We start from the raw sequence: 24,174 nt of genomic DNA on the forward strand, positions 1-24,174 counted from the left end.
TTTCAATATTTAGAAACATTTGTTTTCCACTCTGTTTGTTAGAGTGTGCATCGACTCATCACAACGCTGCCAAGAATGTCACCAGGTGGGAATTCACTGAAAATAAATTACTACATCGATGTCTGAATAATCCACCGTAATGCTTCCACAGTAAGTCTTCTGGCTGTTTTCCCATTTGTTTGAACCACGCCTCTGGGTGTGCGCGTGCGTGTTGCTTTTCTTCTCTGGAGCGCGAATACCGCGACCTTTCCCGCAGCGTGACCTTTTACTGTAACTTAATTGGGGTGCTGTTGTATGAATAAGTCGCTCTCCGTCGTACGTGAAAGGTTGTGAAAATATCACAGGGCAGGGGTGGTGTGTACAACTCGTCGAACCCTTAGGGTTGCGGATAAGGAAGGAGGCTGCCGATTGTCAGCTCTGAAATCTTGGCGACACAGTGATGACGCATTCTATCCGCAGCACGTCTCCGACGACCCTCCTTGAACACTCCATGAGTACATTCATTCATCCGTACTCCCGAGTGGAGACCAGCGACTTGTGTTGCGCACCCTTCGTAAGCGCAAACGCAGCGCCGGCGCTGTGTAGCGCGTCGTACTTACAAGTTTGTTTTCATTCAAAATTACCCATTACTTGGGGGGTAGCGGTATCAAAATTTGATTTATATACGTACAAAATTAATCTGCGCATTGTTGAAACTGGACATTGGTGAAATAGAGCTTCGTAGCTCATCAGATTCCCGCAAGTCTAAATTTAAATTCCGATTCTAACCTGTGCGTTCGGGTCGCACCGTGTGCTGTCCGGCATGACGTCTGACGTTTCGCTCAACGTGCTGGGAGTCTCTTCAGGAACGTCGGGACATCTCGCCGAAAAGAAATGCGGTACAAGCCGAAAAAAAACGATTGCAGAGCCATACAGCACAATCAGCGAACACGCGGATAGGAGGTGGTGCCCCTCGACGGTTTTGAACACCACCGACATGGCGAAGTTTTGCAACAGAGCACGACGCCCCCCATACCTTGCGTCCCTTCTTGTGAGCCTGTTCCAATAACTCTTTGACGTCGTTGGCATAAGCCGTGCCAGGGTCCGCGGTATCCTCGCGGTATTTGCCCCGGTACGTGTCCGGGCTGGATGCCTACAACAACATTTGGCGCGCCGCGTGTGAATTGAGAGCATTCTGTTTGACTCTCGCCTCCGGCTTCAAACAGGGAGCGGGAACAGCCATCATCACGTAAAGTAGACAGCATAACACCTGTGAGTGCGTTCCTGCTAGAAGATGCGTATACAATACAAGACAATTTGCGATTCATTGTCAGATTTGTATAGCGTCTAAATGTAACCGCGCTAAGAAAGCTAAGTAGGCTTGGACAGGACATCTCACTGGAATGGCGATGGCTTTGAAAGGCCTTTATCCAGCAGTGGTTTGGTCAGGACTGCCGATGATGATATGCGACCGCATCTCAAGGCATGGGTACAGCAACGGGCACTCGTGCGCTTGTGCCTAAGTGATGGACACGTGTATGTATCTTCTTGGTTCTTTCGGTAAAGTCACGTAGAAGGGAAGTAATAAAATAATAAAAATAAAACATAATAAAATAAAATAATAAAATAATAAAATGAAAATTATTTTATTTTATTATGTTTTATTTTTATTATTTTATTACTTCCCTTCTACGTGACTTTACCGAAAGAACCAAGAAGATGAATCCCTGCAGTCACGAAAGCTTTAAAACGTGTATGCATGTTGAACTTCGTTCGCACCGTACATAGCCAACCGTGCTAATCGGAGGTGCGGCTGCGGGCAACACTTGCTCGTGGCTGGAGTCTATTCATAGCGCCACACTGGACCCGGGGTCAATGTCCTCGTGATCCCAACCGTGAAGCGGGATCTTGAAAGTGTTGAACGTACCTCTGGCACATAAGGTTCAGTAACAAAAAGTTACACATTTTCCTGAAGAGATGCGAAGGTGGTTTGGGCCTTTTGGTCGTGTTTGTTTGCTGCTTCCAACTCCATGGTGGGTTCAGGTCGCTGTGAGCTCAACACACAGCTGCCTGCCTCTTGCCTGAGCCAAACGTTCCCAGATCCTCCCGTCTGTCTGGCTGGCACTTTATTTTGCAAATAGCAATAAACTGCACACAATAACACCACCTTAATAAGGAAACATATGTGTACACATATGTAATGTGACATTCCGAGTAATGGCTCTTCTTCACAGCTACATCGAGGGGCATGAGTGGGACCGCGACAGTGCTATTGACAAATCACATGTTTTATGATGTATATAGTCTAATCCCAATTTCATTAACGATAAAATTTTTCCCAGTCGCCTGTCTAAGTGACCAGAAGGCAGCAGGCGGAATTCTGATCTTTGCCCCACCTCCCCTATAACCAAGTACCTGGGACTCATTCATAACACTGGTCAACACACTTTTTCTGGCATAAGGTATGCCAACGGTTTTAAGGTAATTTTGGGGTGCTGATTCCAAATCTGGCATCAGTTTTTGTCTGTCCCATCAGGTTTTTGAGATATCAAATATTGCATTTTCAATAAAAACTGCAGAAGAAAAATATTAAATAAATGTGGATATCTACATAAAATGATATTATAAACACACTATCCTAAAAATACAGCACCATATTTTAACACTAAAGCAGTCACTGACTCGCAACAACTTGCAATCATAAGTGACAGAGTTAATTTCGGGTAAAATCAATGAAAATGGGGTATGCCGATAGCATAAAAATGAGATGTGATAGAGCAAATCTGAGATCAGATTTGGAATCAGCACCCTGAAATTAGTAAAAAAAACAGCTGCAAAAGTCCAGGCCAGAAAAATATGTTTTTTTGTTGTTGTTGACCAGTGTAATGGACTTCAGAGACCTCTCGTGTCCACATGGCTCTCTTCGCAATTGTTTGTCTGAGGCCCAGTGCCCTGAACTTCATCTGGAGCTACCTGACATCACTGGACTGGCGCTGCTGTTGGAAATCCCACCCCCACGACACCCTCATTCTGCGTGCACTCTTCGATTTCTGGACCGCGGCAACACCAGTTTCATCTTTGCCCTCCTCCAGGACTCATTTTAGTGTGCTGCTGCCCCCTGGTCCCGCACGTGTTGCCCTTTCTCTCTCCCACGTGTCCTGCTCTCATCCTCACCCTAACCCCTTTGTCAACGATCCCCTCGGCTCACTTGTTCGCCCACCACCCTCCCCAGTTTCGTTGTTGTTTTGTAACCCCAGGTTTTAATCCCGCCCAGTCCCCTCCGCAACTTTGTTACAACACCTCGAGATGAAGTGGCATTCACACACTTGATTCAATACTTAATAGGAGCCGGTGTTCCTGCTTTGGATGGACGTATACAGTATAAACACGTCCACTGTTACAACTCATTGAGATGCAGCCACATTTAATCGTGATAGCAAATATACGGTCAGCTTGTATCACATTTGTATAATACAGATGGGCACTATCTTAAATATCTTCATAATTGACCGTTGCCATTCGACTGCGACGTGGAAGCTTCCCGAAGGTCGTCATCATCCCTAACAATCCCGTAATGTAAACAATTCACCCGTGATTCATAAATACTTTGTTTCGGATTGGCGATCGTGTACGTTTGAAGCTTTCGTGACTGCAAGGATTCATACTCTTAGCAGCAAATCTGGCTGTGACGGTCCCACCTGATGACGGAGACTTGTGTTGCCTTCGAAACGTTGTGATTTTTATTATTTTATTTTTATTAATTTTAATTTCATTTTTTACCTACGTGACTTTACCGAAAGATCGTGTACGTGTAATGTCACTTTTTGTTACAGTAGCTAAACGATATTTACTACGGTAAAAAATGTTTTTATTGACATTATACCGACACAATCTCCAACCCATTACAAACTAATTATGAATAAAAAAAAATGCGTCACGAAATCCTTTGCATCGAATTAACAATCTACTTAGCACTTGCACGTGAGCTCATTTCTATAAATAGGGAAACATTATTTTGTTTCTACGACGATCATATCTATCCGTGTGCCTCGGCATTTCTCTCATCACGTGCTTTTGTGAGATGTCTCAACAGCTGCTGGCCGTATTGAATAAGGATGCAGCCAAAGAAAAGAGCCTTCTGCGTGGAGTAGCCCTCGGCCACTTGGAGTGGGTCCCTACGCTTGAGACCATGACTCACCACGTGCACCCACTCCTTCTTGGCGTCGGGGCCCATGTGGTTAAACTTGTACGGGCTGATGTCGATGAGCGATGTCACGTGGCCATGGTAGGCACTGAGGAGAGACGCGTACGAGTACATTTAAAATCACATTTTTTTTCCGCTTGTTTCTCAGAAGCCGCGCAAACTCTCGGTGACAGAATGACTCAGTCATGGCCGGGCTTAATTAAAATGTGAGTTGTCTTAATGGACAGGATTGTTAGGATACTGAAATCGTATGCATGAATCTATTTTTAATATAAGCACCATTATTGTTCAGGTGTAACCACCAACAATGGTTCTTGTGAAAGAACAAAATGAACACAGTGTAATGTTTAGTTGTCCATACTTAATAACTTTCGTCTCCATGACCCAGGGGCATGAGACACACACATTTCCGAGGCAATGACAACACAGAGCACGGTGATAATTATCTGCACTTTTGTGGCACTGAAGGTTGCACTCGGTGTTGCTCGACACGATGATCGACGTTTCACTCCACGTCCTGGGAGCTTCTTAAGGAGCTCGATCTTCCAGCATGTAAAGGTATACGTCAGACATTGTGCCAAGCAAACCGAAAGAACCGAAGAGTATTGTGCCAAGCAACTTGCGGTATAACATGGAAACACGTTGGAGAGTTTTATGCAGCTCAACCGCAAGAACCTACTGTAATATTATTTGAAAATTATAGCCATTATGGTCACAAAAAAGAAAACATTCTCATTTACATAGGAAAGCCACAATGAGTCCGAAGGCCCGAAGGAAACCAATGGAAAGCCCACACAGAAACGCGTACGACAGGACTGGGCCCCTAAATCCAACCAACCTACATTGATTGGTCAGCGTGGTGAAGTATGGGGAAACAACCCCCATGGATCGACATGGCGTGCGGAAGTCTTCTACCAACAGCGGATTGAAAGGGGACTGCAGATTCGATTTCTGTTTAGACCGAGCTCAGGATTCCAGGTGTGCTATTGCACAGGTGACCAAAACAGTCTTGTGTAATCCTTGCAGGTGTTGTTACAGCTGTGATGATTCTGCCATAGGTCACGTTCACTAACGTTTTGAGTTATAAGCATTTGTCATGGAAAAGTAAACACAATTATTTCATGCGAATAGTGAGTTTTTTGTTGGATAATTTTATTTTGGGACTTAAAATCATTATTTGGAGATTGTAATTTTTTTGACAAGGGTACCAATTTGAATGGATACAAGGGAATGTTTCGCTGGGAGAGGGGCTTGCTGGCAACACGGCAATGATAATATTATACAGTCTTCGGAACACTCAAATTGTTTTGCCGTGATGACATTAAACAGCCGATGAAAAGTTCCCACGAATAGAAACCAAAAGAGAGAATATGCACGGTTAGTCCCTGTCGATCTGGAGTTTAGATGTGACTTTAGTTAATTGTACAACAAACAGCTGGCGGCCTTTGAGCACTAGAGGTTTCCGGTTTGATGAGGGCAGTACTCACCAGTTACTCGAATGAGTACTCGAATGATTGCCTGGTGAGTGTGTAAACATTGCCACTCGGGAGACAAAGGCGGCAAGGCGTAGTGCTGGCCACCCACCCTCTCGTGTTCCGTTCTTCATAGGTGCTCGCCAACAGTATTTGCCCCAAAAGTATGTTAAGGCTATATGGGGGATCTTTGTGTTGACGCGTGGTTGGCCACGAAAATATTTGAAGGTTCTGTTCAGCCCTAAGGGTAATAATGTTCGCTCCTCCATGATTATTGAATCCCGTCCGTGGAGTGTGTGTGTGTGACCGGCAGCACTATCTCTTACTGATCAAGGGTGATCACGTCCTCGTGGAGTGTGTGTGTGTGCGTGACCGGCAGTACTATCTCTTACTGATCGAGGGTGATCACGTGCTCGTGGAGTGTGTGTGTGTGCATGACCGGCAGTACTATCTCTTACTGATCGAGGGTGATCACGTCCTCGTGGCCTGTGTGCTGCCTGGCCAGGCGTAGCGCGAGGTCATTCGCCTCTGACCTGAAAGTCATTTCACAGCCGCGCGTCAGGAGGAATGTGCCAGCGTGGGTTTTCTCCCCGCCTGACCACACCTTCTGTGGAACCACAGGTAATGAATGGGGTGGCCCGGATAAACAACAACAGGATAATGCAATACATGTGTAAATCGGGCTATACAAAACGTGGGTTTTCTCCCCGCCTGACCACACCTTCTGTGGAACCACAGGTAATGAATGGGGTGGCCCGGATAAACAACAACACCAACAACAAAAACCACGGATAATGCAATACATGTGTAAAGTGGGCTATACAAAACGCATATGTTGTGTTTATCTACGTAGAAACGGGAGCGAAGACGTAGGAAGCGCGCCGTCTTGTAAAGTGATTGCTTCATTTTCTGCCGTGTTTGTGGCCACATGGGCGCAGAGTCACTGACCCGCAACGAGTAAGGAGCAGCTGATAATGAAACCAGTACGCAAGCACGGTGTATTTGCAACCCCGACACAATCTGTCCATGTATTCAGTGGGTAGAGAGCATTCCACCATGGCGCTACAATGCGGAACTTAGCTGTTATTGAACGGTGTGATCGGAGAGTGCTTGTTGTTTTTTAAAAGGCGGAGACAATTGCATATAGCTCGCTGTGCATTAGGCGGGCGTGTGACACATTCGATCAATCGGATCTTTGACGCAATCTGACGTCCACCTAACGCTCGGCGAGGCAGCAGCTCCGCAGACTGTGAGCTCCTGTTACGATGCGCTCTGGGCGAACAGGTCGTGCAATACAAAGGCGCTCTGAAGCGCTCTGAAATGCTCCGCCCAGCTAAAGGTATCTTGAATGGAGACGTAGATAACGATACCTCCTTGCCAAGAGGATAATGAGGCTGGTTGAGAATGCAAACGCTTAGGTTGGGGTACGGCTGTCACAACTTTTCACGGGGTTCCATGCTTGCGTGTTACACACACACACGCCCAGGGATTATGCTGCATGCAATTGTAGACTATAATGGCACTTAATATTCTTTGCAGTCTTATGTACCTCATGGTGTTGCTTGTTTAGAAATGCCCATATATTTAAATTGTATCCTATTAATACACTCAATAGCATTACCATGTATTGTAGCAGTATTGTTAGCATAATCTATTAGAATCTTAAGTATGAAATATTTCAGGACTGCAACTAAAGACAATGATAAGGGTCTAATGGCACAAATATCGTATGGTAATCGTGAACGTCTTGCTGTTGGAGTAGAGCACAGAGTAGAGAGGCAAACACCATCTACAGCGAATCGAACATTCTCAAGAGTGTGCTGCAGAGAACACAACATTTTCTGGGGGCAAACCGAACTCCTCAGTCGGTGCAAGACGCCAACCCTTTAGCGCGGGCGTGTGGTCCCTCATCTTAGCCATGCCCTTTAACCCCTCGCTCCCCGGGGTGATGGGCAGCAGCAGCTGCTGAGCGGCGAGAATAACTCGGGTCTCGTCCATACAACCCCCTGCAGCAGGCGTCTCTGCGACGCCTCGCCAGGAAAAGGACAAAAAAACTAACAACACCTGACACCACTAACCAAGCGTGTTTGTGTCCCGTCCTGCTTCGTCGGCGATTTGCAATTCCCTTTTACCCCGAGTTCACGAAGTAGCAGACGGAGAGCTTCTCGGGCAGGGTGTCCGTCAGCCGCTTGGCGTAGCAGACCATGTGGTCGTGCAGAAACCGTGAGTTGGTGTTGAGGAGCAGCATTTGCTTGTGGGCAGCCTGGACCACGTCTGGGTGGCAGTGGCCGACTGTTAAAAAAACGCACAAAGTCAACGGCAAAACAAAGAGTCGGCGTCTTCAAACAAACAAAAAAGTCAACGTCAGTGCCACTCGCGGCGTAAATCTGCCCCTTGCCGTCCCTGGGCCTGTGATGGGGATTCTGCATGTCGACGTTGGGGGGCGGGGGGTGAGTCTATCCATAGAAAGGATTTAAAACAAAAACAACCCTGTTGACTTCTCACAATGCGGGTACAGATTGTAACCGAATCGGCTCTTGACCGGCACTCGCACTCGCACGCTGTCCTCTTGTGAGTCAAGAACTCTTGCCACTGACTCCAGCCAGCCGGATGCACAACGCGATGCGATGCGTCACTTCTTGAAGTGTGCCAGGGCACGGGCACTTCGAAAACTTTGAAGGGACGAATTTACAACAGCGTTCGGTCACGGGACAACTTGTTTTGCTTGAGTTTACGCTGAACATGGCGAGCTCTAAACTCGCGTTGTATTCGCAGGATTAGCGACAGCACTTCTCACGAGCGCGCAGACGTGTGCTTAAAAGGCAAAATGAAAGACGGGGAGGGCGGTTGTTTACGGTGGTGTTTTAGGGAAGGAGGAACACTACCAGAGGCTGTGTGAGCAATGGGGGAGGCTCGGCATGATGGCTATCAAACATTTTATGAAACTCCGCTGCAGATGATGGGAAAGTGTGACTGCTGCAGGCTTTCCAATGCTGCAGTGAGCGAAACTCTCACGCCCGACTTCAATTCCTGCCTCGACATGTTCTTTACAATCGTGGATGCCATCATCAAGTCTTGTAATGTCAGTGATTTAAACCGATTTCAGTACCGTGCTGTGAGACAGGGGGCCTTGTCTGAAAAATTCTGCTGAATAGCAACGTAAAGGCCTCTGTCAATCCACTTCCTCGTGCCTCTCAGTCATCGGGGTTTTTTGTCCCCACCATACTTATCCATGCTCCTCACTGCGGGTTGGTGAAGGGAGGTCCCCAGGACTAAGTTCTCACCTAACTCTCGGATGCTTTTATTCTTTTAATTTCCCTCCGGTGTTGGAGTTACGACAGGTCCGATCACACGCCATGTCTAGAAATCCGTCGCTCGTTCTGCACTCAGGCCCCCGGTGCAGGTGGCAGAGCGAGCGGCGGTGGCAGCCTCACCGTGCGCCACGTTGTTGATGCAGTCGAGGTAGCGCTCGTCCTTCTCATTGTACATGTACTGGCCCTGAGCCCGCACCATCTTAAGGGGGTCCGACGAGAAGAACAGCGTGCACGACGGCCTGCTCGACACGCAGAGAGCGGGCGCGGCGAAAGTCCAGCGGTTAGCGAAAAGAATGCGCCGCGAGCCTGAAGCTACTACGTTCAACCGCACTCACGCACGCGCGCCCTGCATTGCCAAAAGGTCAACTTAAGACCCTGAGGCTCCTGTTGACATACCTCGCAGAACCGATTGCTACCTACAACCCCTGTGGCTATCCAGAGCACCCAACACTCATCACAGCTCCAAACCACCCCTCCCCTCCACAACCACGACTGCTACCCACAGCCCCCACCCCCGTCACCACGCAGTCCCCCCCACCACCACCCACAGTCCCCCACTGCTCCACACAGCTCAAAGGCTCCCACGACCACCCACAGCCCCCCACCACCACCCCCCCCCACTACCACCCACAGCCCCTCACCACCCCCCACCACCACCCACAGTCCCCCACTGCTCCACACCACCCACACCTCTCTCGACGCACCACACGCACGCGCGCGCACACGCACGGGTTACACATCTCACGAATCAACAGAGGCTATATTTTGATCACTATCTTTCATGGAAATACTGTAATCGATTCAAAATAAACAATGACAATCGGTGCCCCAACATTTGCAGCTCCAGGCTCTGGAGTTCAATTTCCAAAGTCACACAGACACACGTAAAGTTAATATGTCATGCAATGATTATACTTTTGCAAATGAGTTGCTGCGGTGTGGGATTTGGTGCTGTTAAAATGTAATTAAATGTCAAGTGCAGACTCATCAGCGGATTAATCCCGGCTGATGACGAAGGTGATGATGAACGCAGAAAATGTTGAACATGTTGATAGATTTAGTTAGGGTTAGCGAGCTGCTTCTCGGTTGATCGGAGTGTTGTGTTTAACGGTGGTTACCGCTGTTGTGCTTGCCAGCTTGTTGGGATATTGTGTCGATTAGTATAATTCAGGACCCTGAAAACAACGCTTACAGAACAAAAATAAATCGAAATATTTGTATTTTATATATATATAAAAAAAACTAAAATCTGCAGTACTAGCAAAATGACAATGGGACTTCAAATCGTGGATGTGATGGCATGGTGGAATGACGTACGAGAGACGTTTAAATTCAGACGGGTCTGTTCGGGTCGGCGACTGTGAGAAAATATTTCCACAACCGGCCACGCAACATCCAGAATCCTTCTCGCAATGACCACGGCTACTCCAGTCTACCAAGCCACCGAGGCAATTATTGAGAAATTACGTCCTGTGTACGACATCTCGAATTAGCCGTGAGCAGCGTTAACTTGGTCACATTTTTTTGGACATGTTTTTAAAGAGTCCTAAATCAGGTGGACGACAATCTGTGGAATTTGAGTCAAGTCTTAGGCCGGTGAATTCAAGGAGTCATTTTCTCAGTTTAGTCAACTAAAGCTGCAAAATGTTTAGTCAAACTCTCCGAGTTATTATATTCGTGAGGAGCACACACATTTTCTATCTCCGCGTTAACATTCAGTCAGCCAACATAAATAAATATATTCAATGACCATGTTTATTCTCTCTCACCGCATTAGCAGTGTCTAATAATGTTACGCAATTATCTTGGTCTGCGTCTTCATTCAGACTTAGTTAATGTTGCCTTCTCTTAGTCAGTCCACACTGTGGTCTGTTGTTGGGCAGTAGTCGTGGTCGTAATCACGCCGATATAATTCTGTCCACTAGCCGTCATCGTTTCCGAACGTGAAAAAAAAAACCCACTTTGTTGACAAATACTGCTGTCACTTGAATTCAGTTCACGAAATTGACACCGGCTGTGGGCCGGCTCGTGTGTTGCTCGTTTAAAATAACGGTCAAGTCATTTTACGAAAGCTGGGGGTGCTCGTGACACGGTTACCCCGCAAGTCATAAACGTGCAGGATAAGGATCCCCACAATCGTGAACTTCAAGCCACCTATCACAGTTTAAACAGAGTGAGTGCGACCTCGGCGTCACGCCCACGGTCGGAGCCAATCGGCAAGCGTGGGCAAAACCGGCAGAGGCAACGGCCTCTCGCACTTGGCAGAGCGAACGTGACCCGGCCAAACGTGTGCATGGCTGAGCGAGAGCGCGCGCCACGCGCAATCCGAGCCAGCCCCGCCTCCTCTCCGCCCCCCGCCGCCTCCTCCTCCTCCCCCCCCTCCCCGCCGCCACGTGAACGATAGATACGCCGCCGCGCGTTTTTGTTTGTTCGGTTCATTTTTACATTGATGCTCTCAGCACCAGTTTGATTTGGTCAGGATTTACCCCCAAAAATATGTATGTATCAAGGCCGTAATTATAATATATATTGGGGGGGACACATCTTCCCACAATATTCAAATATGTTTAAAATGCCCCCCCCCATATATTGCTATAAACAATGTTAAAACAAAAATTGCTATGCTACGTAAATAAAAACAACAATTTGCTAAACCTTGGCCACAATATCTGGACTTGTCTTCATATAACAATGCATAGATTTCTGTTTATATGATTGTGGTTGTACTTTATTTATCCCTAATCTCTTCCATTACATACAATGATACAAGAAAGGTAAAAAAAAACAGAGCAATGTAATACAATACACTATTAGACATTATTGTAAAAAATAAATAAAAAGTCCATCCCTTGTGTTAGTGCATTTTTTTTATATTTTAGGCAGGAAATTAGTTTAGATTTAGATGGTTTTCTGGGGGGGGCCTCTAGACCCCCTGGAAGATTTGGTCTCCCCCAATGTTGACCCCATGGCTACGGCCTTGGTATGTATACATGTACCCTCTCCACCACGTTCATTAATACCGCATTCATCATCGTCATCCGCAGCTATGTTCTCATCCGCTGCTTGATGAAGGCCTATCTAAGTCGTCATCAGCCATGAACGATGCACTGCTGGATGGAGACCTCTAGAGCCAGGCCAGCATTATCATGTCAGAACGTCTGTGACAAAGACTGCCAAATAAACTACCGGCCACGATCATCAGCATTGCATTCATGATGATGATAATGATGATCATTGTGAACTCTTTCCACTGCTGTATGAAAGTCTCTACACTTCATCATCATTGGCGATTGTCTATCGACTGCTGGATGAAGACCTCGTCACGCAATTATCATTAGCCAAGGTCTATCCACTATCAAGATGAAGATCTCCCCACAAAGTCTCACCATCTCTCACGGCCCAGCGATAGGCAACAAATTGCCCAGCACCTCCACACGAGCTGATCCATCTCCACAGTGGACGTCCTCTTGGGTGCATTGCCTCTATTGGCAACCACTCCATCTTCTTGGTTCTTTCGGTAAAGTCACGTAGAAGGGAAGTAATAAAATAATAAAAATAAAACATAATAAAATGAAATAATTCTCACGACGTTTCGGCTACAACGCAAGCAGCCGTCTTCAGGTGAAGAATGAGACACTACCAAGCTAGGAGCTTATATATAAACTGGGTTGGAGGTGGAAGAGCGCCTTAACAAAAAGAATGTGCATATGAAGAGGACCACTCCATCGTTCGTCTTGCCTACCCGCCATCATCCTTTCAAGCCCACGTGTTCTTAACGGTCGAGAATTTCATGTTAACATGCGTATGCTCTCACATCCTTGTATTATTATTTCTGTCTCGCTGCGGTATAAGAAAAAAAAATCTGCACGCAATTCGAAAAAACTTTTGGGTAGCGTACCTCCTCCACGACTTCACGTAGTGATGATGCGGTAGTAGTGCAGTGGCATTGGCATGGGCCCTGGTGCAATTAGTTAAATGAGATCCCTTTCTCTTCGTAGCTTCGGGCGTGAGCCCCTCCGTCCCATGGGCCTCGGTGCAGCTGCATTGCCTGCGCAATTGAGAGCCACGCCACTGTGATGAGTGGAGTGAGTTATTCTTGGTCGGTCCTTCTAAGCGAATGCCAGAACGGGCCATTAAGTTTGACATGAATGTTTTATTCTGCGGCTAAACAACATTGCCATTCCACGTGAGAGTGGAGAATTCTAAACATACACTAAAAAGTGTAAAATTTTTGAATTATTTTTTTTCACGAACATTAATTGTCTCGCACAACGAGTCTGTGTGCAAAATGTCAGCTCGATTGGATCACGGGAAGTGGGTTAAAAAACGACCGAAATATTTGCACGGTCGTAAGCAAGCAAGCAAGCACGCAAGCACGCAAGCAAGCAAGCAAGCGAACTTAATATAAAGGATTTAAAAAGAAGGGGGAAAGCTGCTGAGGCAGGCTGTTTTAAAGGTTTGAAATCGGTGTAGCCGAAGGGTCAGAAACGAAGTGGGCGGGGCAAGTGATGTTGAAGTGAGAGAGATTAGCATGTCAATGTAAACAGCAGCTTTGTTAGTGTGAACCTGTTAATGTAAAAGAGTCGAAAATAACTGCTAACATCGGAAGGTAGGATGGAAATATCACAGCCAGTTATGACTTAAACTGGTTAATAACGTCCTACCAATGATTGCTCAGTTTGTACCCATCTTCTTGGTTGAAAGTGTGTCTGTGTCTATATATCTGGATGGCTTCATGAACGAATCTTTGTTGATAACCAGTGGGTTTGCAGAGTACCTTCGTCTTGGAGAAATCAATTTCGTGTGAGCCCACCGCATTAAAATAATTATCAGCAACGGCTGAGGTATTGGTCCTACCGTGTTTCAGATCTGCCTTGTGTTCATGAACACGGTCTGAGACATGCCGCTTAGTTTCCCCAATGTAACTACTGCGGCAGGCACAGCTTAGTTTGTAGACGCTGGGGTATTGCATGTCAGGGATCACATCCTTCACAGATGGGATTCACAGATGGGGGCCTATATTGCATGACCGACTGACCTCTCTTTCAGCTGTGCCAATAAGCTTAAGTTAGTTGTCCAAATGTTACTGGAAGGAACCACCTGGTTCCACCAGCCCACAGGGGATTATTGTGTCCGTCCATCCGTCGTGCATCCAAAAATGGGAGGGGTGTGGCTGGGTGGAGAAGGGAGGGGGGAGGGGCTGGGTGGGGAGGGTGGGGCTGGGTGGGGGGTGAGAGGGGTGGAGCTGGGTGGGGAGGGGCTGGTCACCCCGTGGTGCCCTTATAAAACTCAACGTTTAACCTATTCACGCCGGCTTGTGCCCGCCCTCACAGTCGGCTATATTTGCGGAATACACCACGCCGTCGTTGACCCTGGCCATTGACCGAGCAACCCAACGTTCCTACCAGCTCCCTCCGCAGGAATGTGTTTAATTGGGTTGCACCAATGTTTGACATTTTGCTCTGCATGCTGGGAGATTCTTGAGGAGCTGAGTTTATAATTTAATTCACACATATGCAGCACAACTGTGAAAAACCTGCACGGTCAGTGGACAATTCTCTGCCTGGTTGCCAAATAAGCCCATCTGACCTAGGCTTTGCCAAACGAGTCGAAAGTATTTGTTAGCAGTTACCAGAGAATGGATTTTGAACCCACTATCTCAGAGTGTTTGTGGCTCCATAATCTGGAAAGGAACATAGTTTGAGACCCCCAAGACCAACTCTGCTACTGAAATAGCTTAGCGCTGCGATTTTTTGTTTGAGTCCAACACTCAGGTGGTTGCACGAGGGCTTGGACGTGGTACTCGACGCAGCGACGCCGACGCGGAGAATGCGTCTATGAGCAGCAGACAGAACTGAAGTCCAAAGCACACAGATTCATAACTTGTCCGGCACAACATAAACAGGCAATTCCACGAGAGTGCTTTATTCGTAACAGCAGACACAAGTAGAATTACTCCTCATTTTTATCAGGATGAGAAATAAACATCGGCATCATATGACTGCATAGATTTTTACGGTTGTACTGTACAGCTCTCTGATGTGTTATCGAGTTGTACTGCAAATTCTTCAAAATTATGACTGACGTTCCGCTCCGGATGCTGCATTGGAACTTGAATCAGTTCCTGAAGAAGCTCCTAGCACGTGGAACAAAACGTCGAACATCATGCCGTACAACACGTGGTAAACCCTAACACATTGGAGAGCTAGACGATGGATATTATTGCTGTGAACATTCCAAAAAAACGTTGTCCCTCTGGTAAGTTAAAATATCTATGTCTTCGATTAAAACATCTGCTGTCACAATATTCTGAAACGACCTTCCCCCAGGCACCTGTACTGTTGACTCCCTGTCCCATTTCAAGTCCAGGCTCAGGACATTCCCATGTCCCTCTATCTGACTGCCTCTTTTACTCCATAAATTAAGTAAGCCCAGTTTTACATACATTGTCCTGATATGCAATCGTATGTATACGCCCTATAAATCCAAATTTGTATTGCATTGTAACTGATATAAAAGGTTCATGGCCATACGAGAGAAAGAAATCAAGTAATATAATCATATATTGGCATGTACCATGCCGGCATCAAGCCCTTCTCGAATATCGGGGGGGAGGAGTGCATATGTACGTTGAACTTTTTTCGCACCGTACGTAGCCATCCGTGCTAATCGGAGGTGTAGGGGATTTATCTGCGGTGTGGGGGGCCATCATAACAGTGGTTACCATGCCAAGGAGTGTGAACTTGGGTTGCGCCAAAGGAACATTTGGACATTTGGTGATCCAGGGCCCACCCCCGCACCCCACTCGTCCCGACCCTGGGGTGTAGGCGGAATGTTCGGTTATCAAAGTGTGATTTGCGAGCGTCGAGTGTCGAGTGGGCTTGGTTCTTGTACATTGGGCAAGTGTACGCACGTTCACCGGTGTTCTGTGCGTGTGTCACATGATGATCCCGTGAGATCAGCCACACTTCTCTCAGCCAAACAATACCACGTTGGTATGATATGATGCGCGCAATCAAAAGACTGGGAAGTAATCATTCTGGGAAGCAATAATTAAGACAACCGGTTTTCTATTCGAATAGAATACACACACGTTGATAGTTATTTTGCAACTCTACTGCTGGGTGAGGGACCTCTCTATGCTGTGTGTGTTTTTTTTTAAATCATATTTTATCCACGTGGGTCAGTATAGGTTGATGAAGGCGGAGAGCATGGATCTCAAAGTATAGCACAGGAGAATAATGCTATGGTGTCATCTCTCATTGATATAATATTTCATGGGCCAAAGTGGTCTGCACGATTTTTTTCGCGAAAGGTGTCGTCATCATCATCGACATCTTTTTTTCGTCGAAGAAAAAAATAGCTGGCAAATTTTTACATGTTGAAATTTGGGGCCGTGGCAGGAAATGTATCTGCCGGCAGAGATGAGGCTTGAAACTCGAGCCAGCTGGGCCCAACCCCCCCACCCTCCTGCACTTGCGTGCTGGACTCAGTTAATAGCTTGGAGTGCAGGGTCATTAGCCCCCCCCCCACCCCCCAGCTGGGTTAAGAGCTCCAGGTGAATTGTTTGTTCAGCGTTAACCTCTCCTTCGCTGTGACATAACAGCGCTGCCAGGATACTACGAGGGCATCGTGACTTGGTGTTTGTGCCTCTTATCAACAGCAGAAAAGCAACGGGCAGGAGTCGGCCCCCCTCCGCCCCCTCCCCTAATTGTGCCGCCCATTTAACTCGAGAGTGGTTCCCCACCTATGGTATGTGGTGCTTGGCTTGATAGTGCGCAGTGCTAGCTCAGCACAATGTCAACGCATAACAGCGGCTCGTTTGAATTTAAGCACAGCCACGAAAACGTTGGCATCACTGGACCGCGACCGATACAGAGCAATAAGTGAATGGGGCATTCCAACATGTCGAACTAGAACCACCTCTGACAGAGAGGGCCCTTGCCTGCAAACATCGGAAAGTTCCCTATCAGTGGTTTAAGCCAGACTGACTCTGCCGATGAGACGCCACGTGTCGAAACCGTTCCAGAGTTTGCCTTTGATTGAATCAATGCTGCTGATAGGATGGATTCTGATGCGGCCGATGAGTTGTGTAAAATTTGACGTCAAATTATGACGTGTACTGACAAACATAAAACAAAATTGTAAAGATTAGAAATCATTTTTGTTGAAGCTCTGAACAAACCACTCAAGAGTGGTTTCTCGGCAGGTGGTGATTGATCTGATAACGTGCAGTACTCACTGATAACTCTTTAAATGCATGATAAAGCACAGCCTTGGATAGTGTGGCATCACCAGACAGTGGCCACAGATACAGAGCACCTGTTCTGCACTCAGCAGGCTACCGTTGATTGTCTCTGTGGAACAAATTGTGCCACTTTGTCCTTGAATTCCCTATCCAATTAACGTGTCTTAAATTCGCCCTTTATACCTCGGGCTCTTATGCTAAACATTAAGGGTTTGAGTAGATGGAATAATTAGTGATAAACCAAAACTCTCTGGTAAATGAACAAATACGTTCTCGGAATCAGGGGTGGACATTAACGGGCTAATTAAATAATGTGGACTTTGCATTTGTTGGGAGGCAGCCAATCAAACCCATCAACCACTGTGCACAACACGCTGCGTCTCCTTATTTGTAGCTACATTGAGCTGTTCTTGTTGACGTTTAAAGGATGTTACTTATTGCGTTCCATCAGATTGTCACAAATGTGCAGTTTGGTTTTAGAAAATGTATGCATGAATATAAAAAAACACTCCATGCCCAGTGACTACAAGAATGTGTAAATGCATGTAAGTTGTTGGAAGGGAATGATAGTGATTTTTTTTTAATAGATGTATTTAACTTAAAGTTTTCCACGCTCGATGCAGGTTTGGTTTGGGCGGTTTCGTGTATAATGTGTGCGGTTAACCTATTTCCTCCCAAAATTCACTCCATGCGATTTGAATTCACTCATATGCGGATGTGGGACAACATTGTGTTTGTGTCCTCTTAAGCGTGGGTTTGTTTTGTGCACTTTTTTTTGGAACACATCTCCTGCACAAAGCGAGGGAAACCGGTTTTAACCAGATAATTGCTTTCCTATTTAACTTCGACATGCCCCACCTATTGACCACTTCTACATTATAATTTGTAGAAAGGAAAATGGCCACAAACTCACGAACCAATACGAAAGCAACCTAACTTTTAACTAATATTATCCGTTGGATAAAGTGTATACACTGTAGCTTTATAAATTACTTAAAATCGATGACAGCAGGGCTTGGTTATGTTATTTTCTTTCACCCAAAGCTGAGCGGGGCTGAGCGCGAGAAAACATGTCTTCTAGACCCCAACAAACAACCTGGTGGACGTGCGGGAAAGGTGGTGGGGGGAGGGTAGGTGGGGGGGGGCGGGGGACAGAGTCCAGGTGGTTGGGTGGTTTGAGGCCTGGGGGAAATACTTCATGACACATTCATCATCAGAAGACGGCCGGTGTTGTCCTTTCGGTGACGCATTGAGAGAAGAGAAGCGAAGCGCACCAAAGGTTGTGAGACATGCATGCTCGCTATCCTGTTTATCGTCACGACCCGGTTTATGGATGTTGCAAGGTCCGTGCCAAAACTGTTTCGGCTCATGCCGTGCAGGTAAATAATGGTCCACGCCTAGACCAATCGGCACAATTGAGGTGTGCCCCTTAGTCAATCCACTGCTGGATGAAGGCTTCTTCACTCCTTGTCGGACGGTCACGGTGGTTGTTTGACCATTCTTCACCGCGCCTGTGAGAGCGAGTTGATGGTGGTCGGGGGGGAATGACAATGACCCGTTCAGATATCACTCGCTAATTGAGGCTGTCCGTGGCTGGGGACGCAGATTAAACGATGTCGCTGGGTTTGGAACACAGTGCGCTAACCTCTGCACCACCACCGCTCCATCCCACACTAATTGTGTCCGTCCAGTTCTAGCTGAGCTGCATTGGCTTCCAGTTTCTGAACGAATACATTATAAGGTCGTACTCGTTACACACAAAGTACTTGCCACAAATGAACCACAATACCTTGCTGATCTCGTCAGGAAGCTGAAACCATCACGCAAACTCCGGTCATCCTCGTAGCGGCTTTTGGCTAACCATCGAACAAAGGCGGTCACTGCATCGCGCGCTTTCAGATGCGCTTCTGCAGCCGTCTGGAACGCTCTTCCTTCCCATATTAGGAAGCCACGGAGCTCTACACTTTTAAATCTAGATTGACAACTCATTTCTTTAGAACTGCTTTTGGGTTTAAGTTTGTCATGCTTCCCCCACACCTCAGATTCGCACAGTTGGCTACGTACGGTGCGAAAGAAGTTAAACGTACATAAATTAATATTGTATGAAAACAAATGTCATATTTCACTCTCGTCGCTTACATAACTTCTTGCGGTTGATGTTTTTCATTTGGTTGTTATCGTCATTATATATTTGTGCTCACACGCTGGAATGTCTTTCTTGTTGTGATGCGCTTATTGATGTCCGATCTCAATGGACTCTCACCTGGTCATAAAGGTCATTTGATCTCTCCTATGAGCTGGATCAACAGAACGGAAAATAGATGGGGTTGTTTTTTTATTTACTCTGTCAACTGGTGGAACAGTAGGGCTCCCAATCATCCAAATGTCAACCATGGTCAACTCAGCCTCATCATCCACACAGGGTCAGTAAAGTTTGTACTGCCCAGTGAGAGCCAGTGGTGGAAAATTCTACATTTCTGTGGCAAAAGCAGCCCTTGGCGGGAATAAACAGTTGGTTTACTCTGAAGCAACTGATCTCTGCCGCACAAAACAATCGTGAACCGTCGTTGGCTGTGGTGCACAAGCGCACATGCATTCGCCAAGGACCGATGACCGGCACATCTCCTCTTGTATATTTTTTTCCATATAGGATTCTTGTTTTTTGACGCAATGTAGATGTTTTTTGTTATTATTTGATTCCCATCGTGTTGAATTGTCAGCACTGGCTCTGCATGGACAACGGCTTCGAGAGGCACCGAGTGCTCTTTAGAGAGTGACAGGTTCACAACGACTCTACTGAACCTGCCACAGTTTTAACACACGGGCAAAATGTCTAAATGATCCGAACAATGCATAATGACGGGATTCCCCATTCCGCGTCCGGTTCTGTTTCACCGCCTTTAATATATCACTCCGACGTTGATGTTAGCCATGGCCAGGAATCTAACTCGGGTTGCTTTGTTCATAGTGCAATGTGCTAACCACCGTGCCGCTCCCCCATCATATGATACCGATGTATGTGTAATTTTGAAGGTAATTGTCTACACAGTAGTTTTAAAAGTACAAATTAATGGAATCAATCAATGACCTCATACGTACATGAAAGTGAGTTCACAATCACCCTCCCAGTGTGCAATATTCAGTTTGGTTTTGAGCATTTTTATCTTATCAACAAAGTTCTGCACGTCATTGCCAGAGTCCTTAATTGGTTAACACACCATGCACATCCTACCCACTGGACCACAGCCCAGCGGGTAGGGTAATCAGAGAAAATGTATCGATCAGTTCGCCCTTCATGTATTCATCACTGGAGGAAGGCCTCCCCCAAGATCGTTCGGCCACGCTGGCCAGTGTGGGTTGGTGAAGAGATGAATGTTTCAGGACCGGTTCAAATGTCACTCCGCACGAACGTTAACATTGCAGGGAAAAAAATCGAAACTCATTCGGATCGATGGGCGCTGAGTGCAGTGTGTTTACCACTGCGCCACCACCCCACCCCACCCCGGGTATCATTCACCTTCGCCTTGAATCAAGGATCCCGCACTTTTGAGGATCTGTCACAAATTAAGGTGCGAGATGAGCGATCGACGTCCGAGGAAAGGGAACCCAATTAGAACACTTTTGAGGTCGCGATGCGGAGCAAAGGATCGTTGTAGAGGCTATGTGTCCCCTACCCCTCTTCCCTCCAAGTGCTGCTTGCTTTAGATCAATCGTGCGACCCTGAACTCAATCGTGTTCAGTCCGGACGACGTGGGTTGCCTTCAAAGCGGTCGCTGAGCGGATCGAGATAACGGCGAGGAACGCTGCGGTGACTGGAGGCATCCTCGCATCCACGCTTAGACGAGTTGGGGGGGGGGTCGGGCCGCTATGATACTCGAGTGCGTGTGCTACACGTGAGTGTTTTGACCGTGTGTGTGTAAGTGTGTGTGTGTCTGTGTGTGTGTGTCTGTGTGTGTGCTGTGTTGTGGGGGAGCGGTAGAGTGGCGGTTAGCGCTACGCTGCGCTACGAATTCGGTGGCCCGAGTTCGATTGCCAATCGCGGCCAACACCAGTGACGACTATCTACACCGGTCCTGGGTCTCCCCTAGGTCGACGCAGCCGCAAATGAGTACTTGGTGCGGTGTGTAAACATCGCCACTGGGGAGGCAAAGGCGTAGTTCTGGCCACCCACCCCTTCGTGTACCGTGTCGGGCTTCATAGGTGCTCGCTAACAGCACTTGCCCCAACAGCATGTTAAGGCTATACGGAGGATCTTTGTCTGTGTGTAATGTGTTTGTGACTCGTGTGTTTGTGAGCGCGTGTGTGTGCTGTGCGTTTGTGAGCGTGCGTGCTGTGTGTGGATGTGTGCTGTGTGTATGTGTGTACGTGCTGTGTGTATGTGTGTACGTGCTGTGTGTACGCGTGCGCGTGCTGTGTGTATGTGTGTGCGTTAACCCGATGCTAAGAGGGGCTAAATGTGCTGAGGTTGGCGTGTCTAGAGCTACACTCTCAACAACAAAAACAAGTCGTGACTTCGTAACAGGATGATTTCGTGACGCATTAGGGCACATGAGAATGTACGGCGAACATCAGTGACGAGTGAAAAAATGACTGAACCGTTTCGGTGGTCACTCTCCATCTTCACCCACTCACACGAAACCAACTTGGTGAAGTATGGTCAACCCCACCCCCTCCCTCCCATGACCGTAAAGGCGTAGGGGAAGCCTTTATCCAGCAGTGGATTCACGAATGGGGACTATTACACCCCGGCCCCCACTCCCCCCCGCACGCCCGCCCCTGCCGAGGCGTCTGCGTGTACCTCTGCGGAATAGAGAGCCGCCGTGATGACACCGTTACTATTTACAGCCTCCTCTGCCAGGCTTGCCCTTCGTTGTCCCTGTGGGCCGGTGCCATCGGCCCGCCGAGTCTCATCGCATCGCATTGTTGCGGTGTGTTGCCATTGTCAAGGCTTGTCAAGGCTGCTGATGTCTATTGCTGCGTTCACATTGCCAAGTGCCTCTCTCCGTGTGGCTGAGCTACGCCTGACACGCTAAACGATAGCGTCTATAGGGGGACGGCTAACCCCGTGACGGCTATTCCGTAGGCCGTATATTTGACAGCCAGCCCGTTCAGACGATACGCTATAGGATATAGTCCATAATTTCTATCACAGCGAGTCCATCGATTCGAGAAGGTAGAAGCTAGCCAGGTACAATACACAGATTCAAACACATATTAATAATCTTGATTTGAAGCTTTCGTGATTGCAGGAATCCATACTCTTTGGTTCTTTCGGTAAAGTCCCGTAGGTATAAAATAAAAACACATTTATAAGCCTCGTATGACAGATAGAAAGTTATATTTAAGGTGTATAAACTCAACACATTTGTCAATAACACTGCCTTAAAAGGAAACCCATACTATGTATGTTCGGATTCTTTCGCACCGTACGTAGCCGACCGTGCTAATCGGAGGTGCACTCGCTCTTTTGCCGGAAATAATAATAATCGTAGATGACGTTTCGGGCAAAGGCCCTTCATCAGAGCACATGTGCTGCTATAGGTGGCAGCTAACCCACCGCAGCTGTTACCTATAGGCATCTATCTTGCTGGCATCTATCATAACACACGTGCTTCGAAGAAGGCCTATTGCCCGAAACGTTGCCTATATGTTTCCACTTAAGGCCACGGTTTTATTGCCGATGTGTCGGAGTTATTATTAATATTATTATTTTCGCTTGTGCAGCATATGCCAACGCAGCAGTACCTTCAAACGATGTGTTCGGAATGTATCTGCAGGGGTGACAACAGTTAGCTTGCCAGCCCACAAGCGGTTGCTGATCTCAGACACGACGAGTCTGTTCTCGTTATTCTTTGAATCTATGAACACACAGCGCTCCGTGTCGATGTCTTCTCTCAGAGTCTAGGTGCCAGTGAGCATCCTGTCCTGTCCTGTGCGCGCGTTCCGGAGGTTCCCCCGGCAGCGATCAGCACCGTGGACTCACCCGACGTGCTTCTCTCTCAAGCGCAGCGTCTCGCTCTTCTCGTACACTTGAACGTAGCCGCTCATTGTGAATGACTCAGCGCTCTTACACGTGCGTCCGTCCGTGCGTCCGTCCGTCCGTCCGCGCGTGCGTGCGTGCGGTGTGTGGCTGTGTGCTAAATTGTATGTATCTGTGCGTGTGTATAGGACTGTGTGTGCGTGTGTCAGAGTGTGTTTATGGGATATAGTATGTGTGTGATATATAATGTGCGTGTGTCTATGAGACAGAGCGCGTGTGTGCGTGCGCGTGTGATGGAGAGACTGTGTGCGTGTGTGCTGCTCGGCAAAGGCAGCGCGTTAAGTTGCTTGGGAGGCGTGCGAGTCTGTGACCTCACATGACGAGTGGTATGTGTATATATAACGTCAGCGTCAGCCCACCAGCACCACCAACGGGGTTCCGTCGCACTGGGATTCTTCTACCCCCCCACCCACGCAAGGGGTAGGGAGGGTGGTGGGAGGGGTCAGAGTGGAGGTGGAAATGGGGAGATGGGGCCAGTCATGTTTGCGCATTCAAACGGCATCAAAGTGAATACATAGTTGTACATATTTGATGGGAATGAAATGTTAACACTGCATAACAAGTGAACAGGCAAAGGGTCTGGTTTGCCACGTCTAAATTGTAGAACATGTCGGTTCATGCCACACCATCAGCCATGGTCAATCCGCTGCTGGATGAAGGCCTCGCCAAGCCATCGCTATCTCTCTCGGTCCTGTAATCCACCGAGCACCTACACACCAGCTGATTTCATCTCTCCTTCTCGACCGGTGCACTTGCCCTCCGAGATGTTAACTCCCTCGCCTGGTATACAGGAGGTCGTGGGTTGTATCGACACCCCGACTCCTGTATATGTGTAGTTTGCATGCTCTCCCCGAGGTCGCCTGGATTTTTTTCTCCACGTCCTCCAGTTTTTCACTCCACATTTAAAATCAACGTGC

At 47.4% G+C, this 24,174-nt stretch overlaps 1 protein-coding gene across 2 annotated transcripts in view; it reads right to left on the reverse strand.

Moving 5' to 3' along the window:
- Positions 1-23,569, reverse strand: part of LOC144720701 (ethanolamine-phosphate phospho-lyase-like) — a 44,245-nt gene extending 20,676 nt beyond the window's left edge. For both annotated transcript variants that reach the window (XM_078597672.1, XM_078597673.1), the window contains exons 1-6: positions 23,201-23,569; positions 9,090-9,208; positions 7,788-7,947; positions 6,114-6,188; positions 4,178-4,271; positions 1,016-1,132 (exon numbers count right to left, since the gene is read on the reverse strand). In XM_078597672.1, coding sequence (XP_078453798.1) covers positions 1,016-1,132; positions 4,178-4,271; positions 6,114-6,188; positions 7,788-7,947; positions 9,090-9,208; positions 23,201-23,265 — 630 coding nt within the window. In that variant the 5' untranslated portion in view covers positions 23,266-23,569. The remainder of the gene's footprint in view (positions 1-1,015; positions 1,133-4,177; positions 4,272-6,113; positions 6,189-7,787; positions 7,948-9,089; positions 9,209-23,200) is intronic.
- Between the last annotated feature and the right edge of the window lie 605 nt (positions 23,570-24,174).

Source organism: Lampetra planeri, chromosome 9, assembly GCF_965212315.1.
Source record: "Lampetra planeri chromosome 9, kcLamPlan1.2.h2, whole genome shotgun sequence".
Classification (NCBI taxonomy): Eukaryota; Metazoa; Chordata; class Hyperoartia; order Petromyzontiformes; family Petromyzontidae; genus Lampetra; species Lampetra planeri.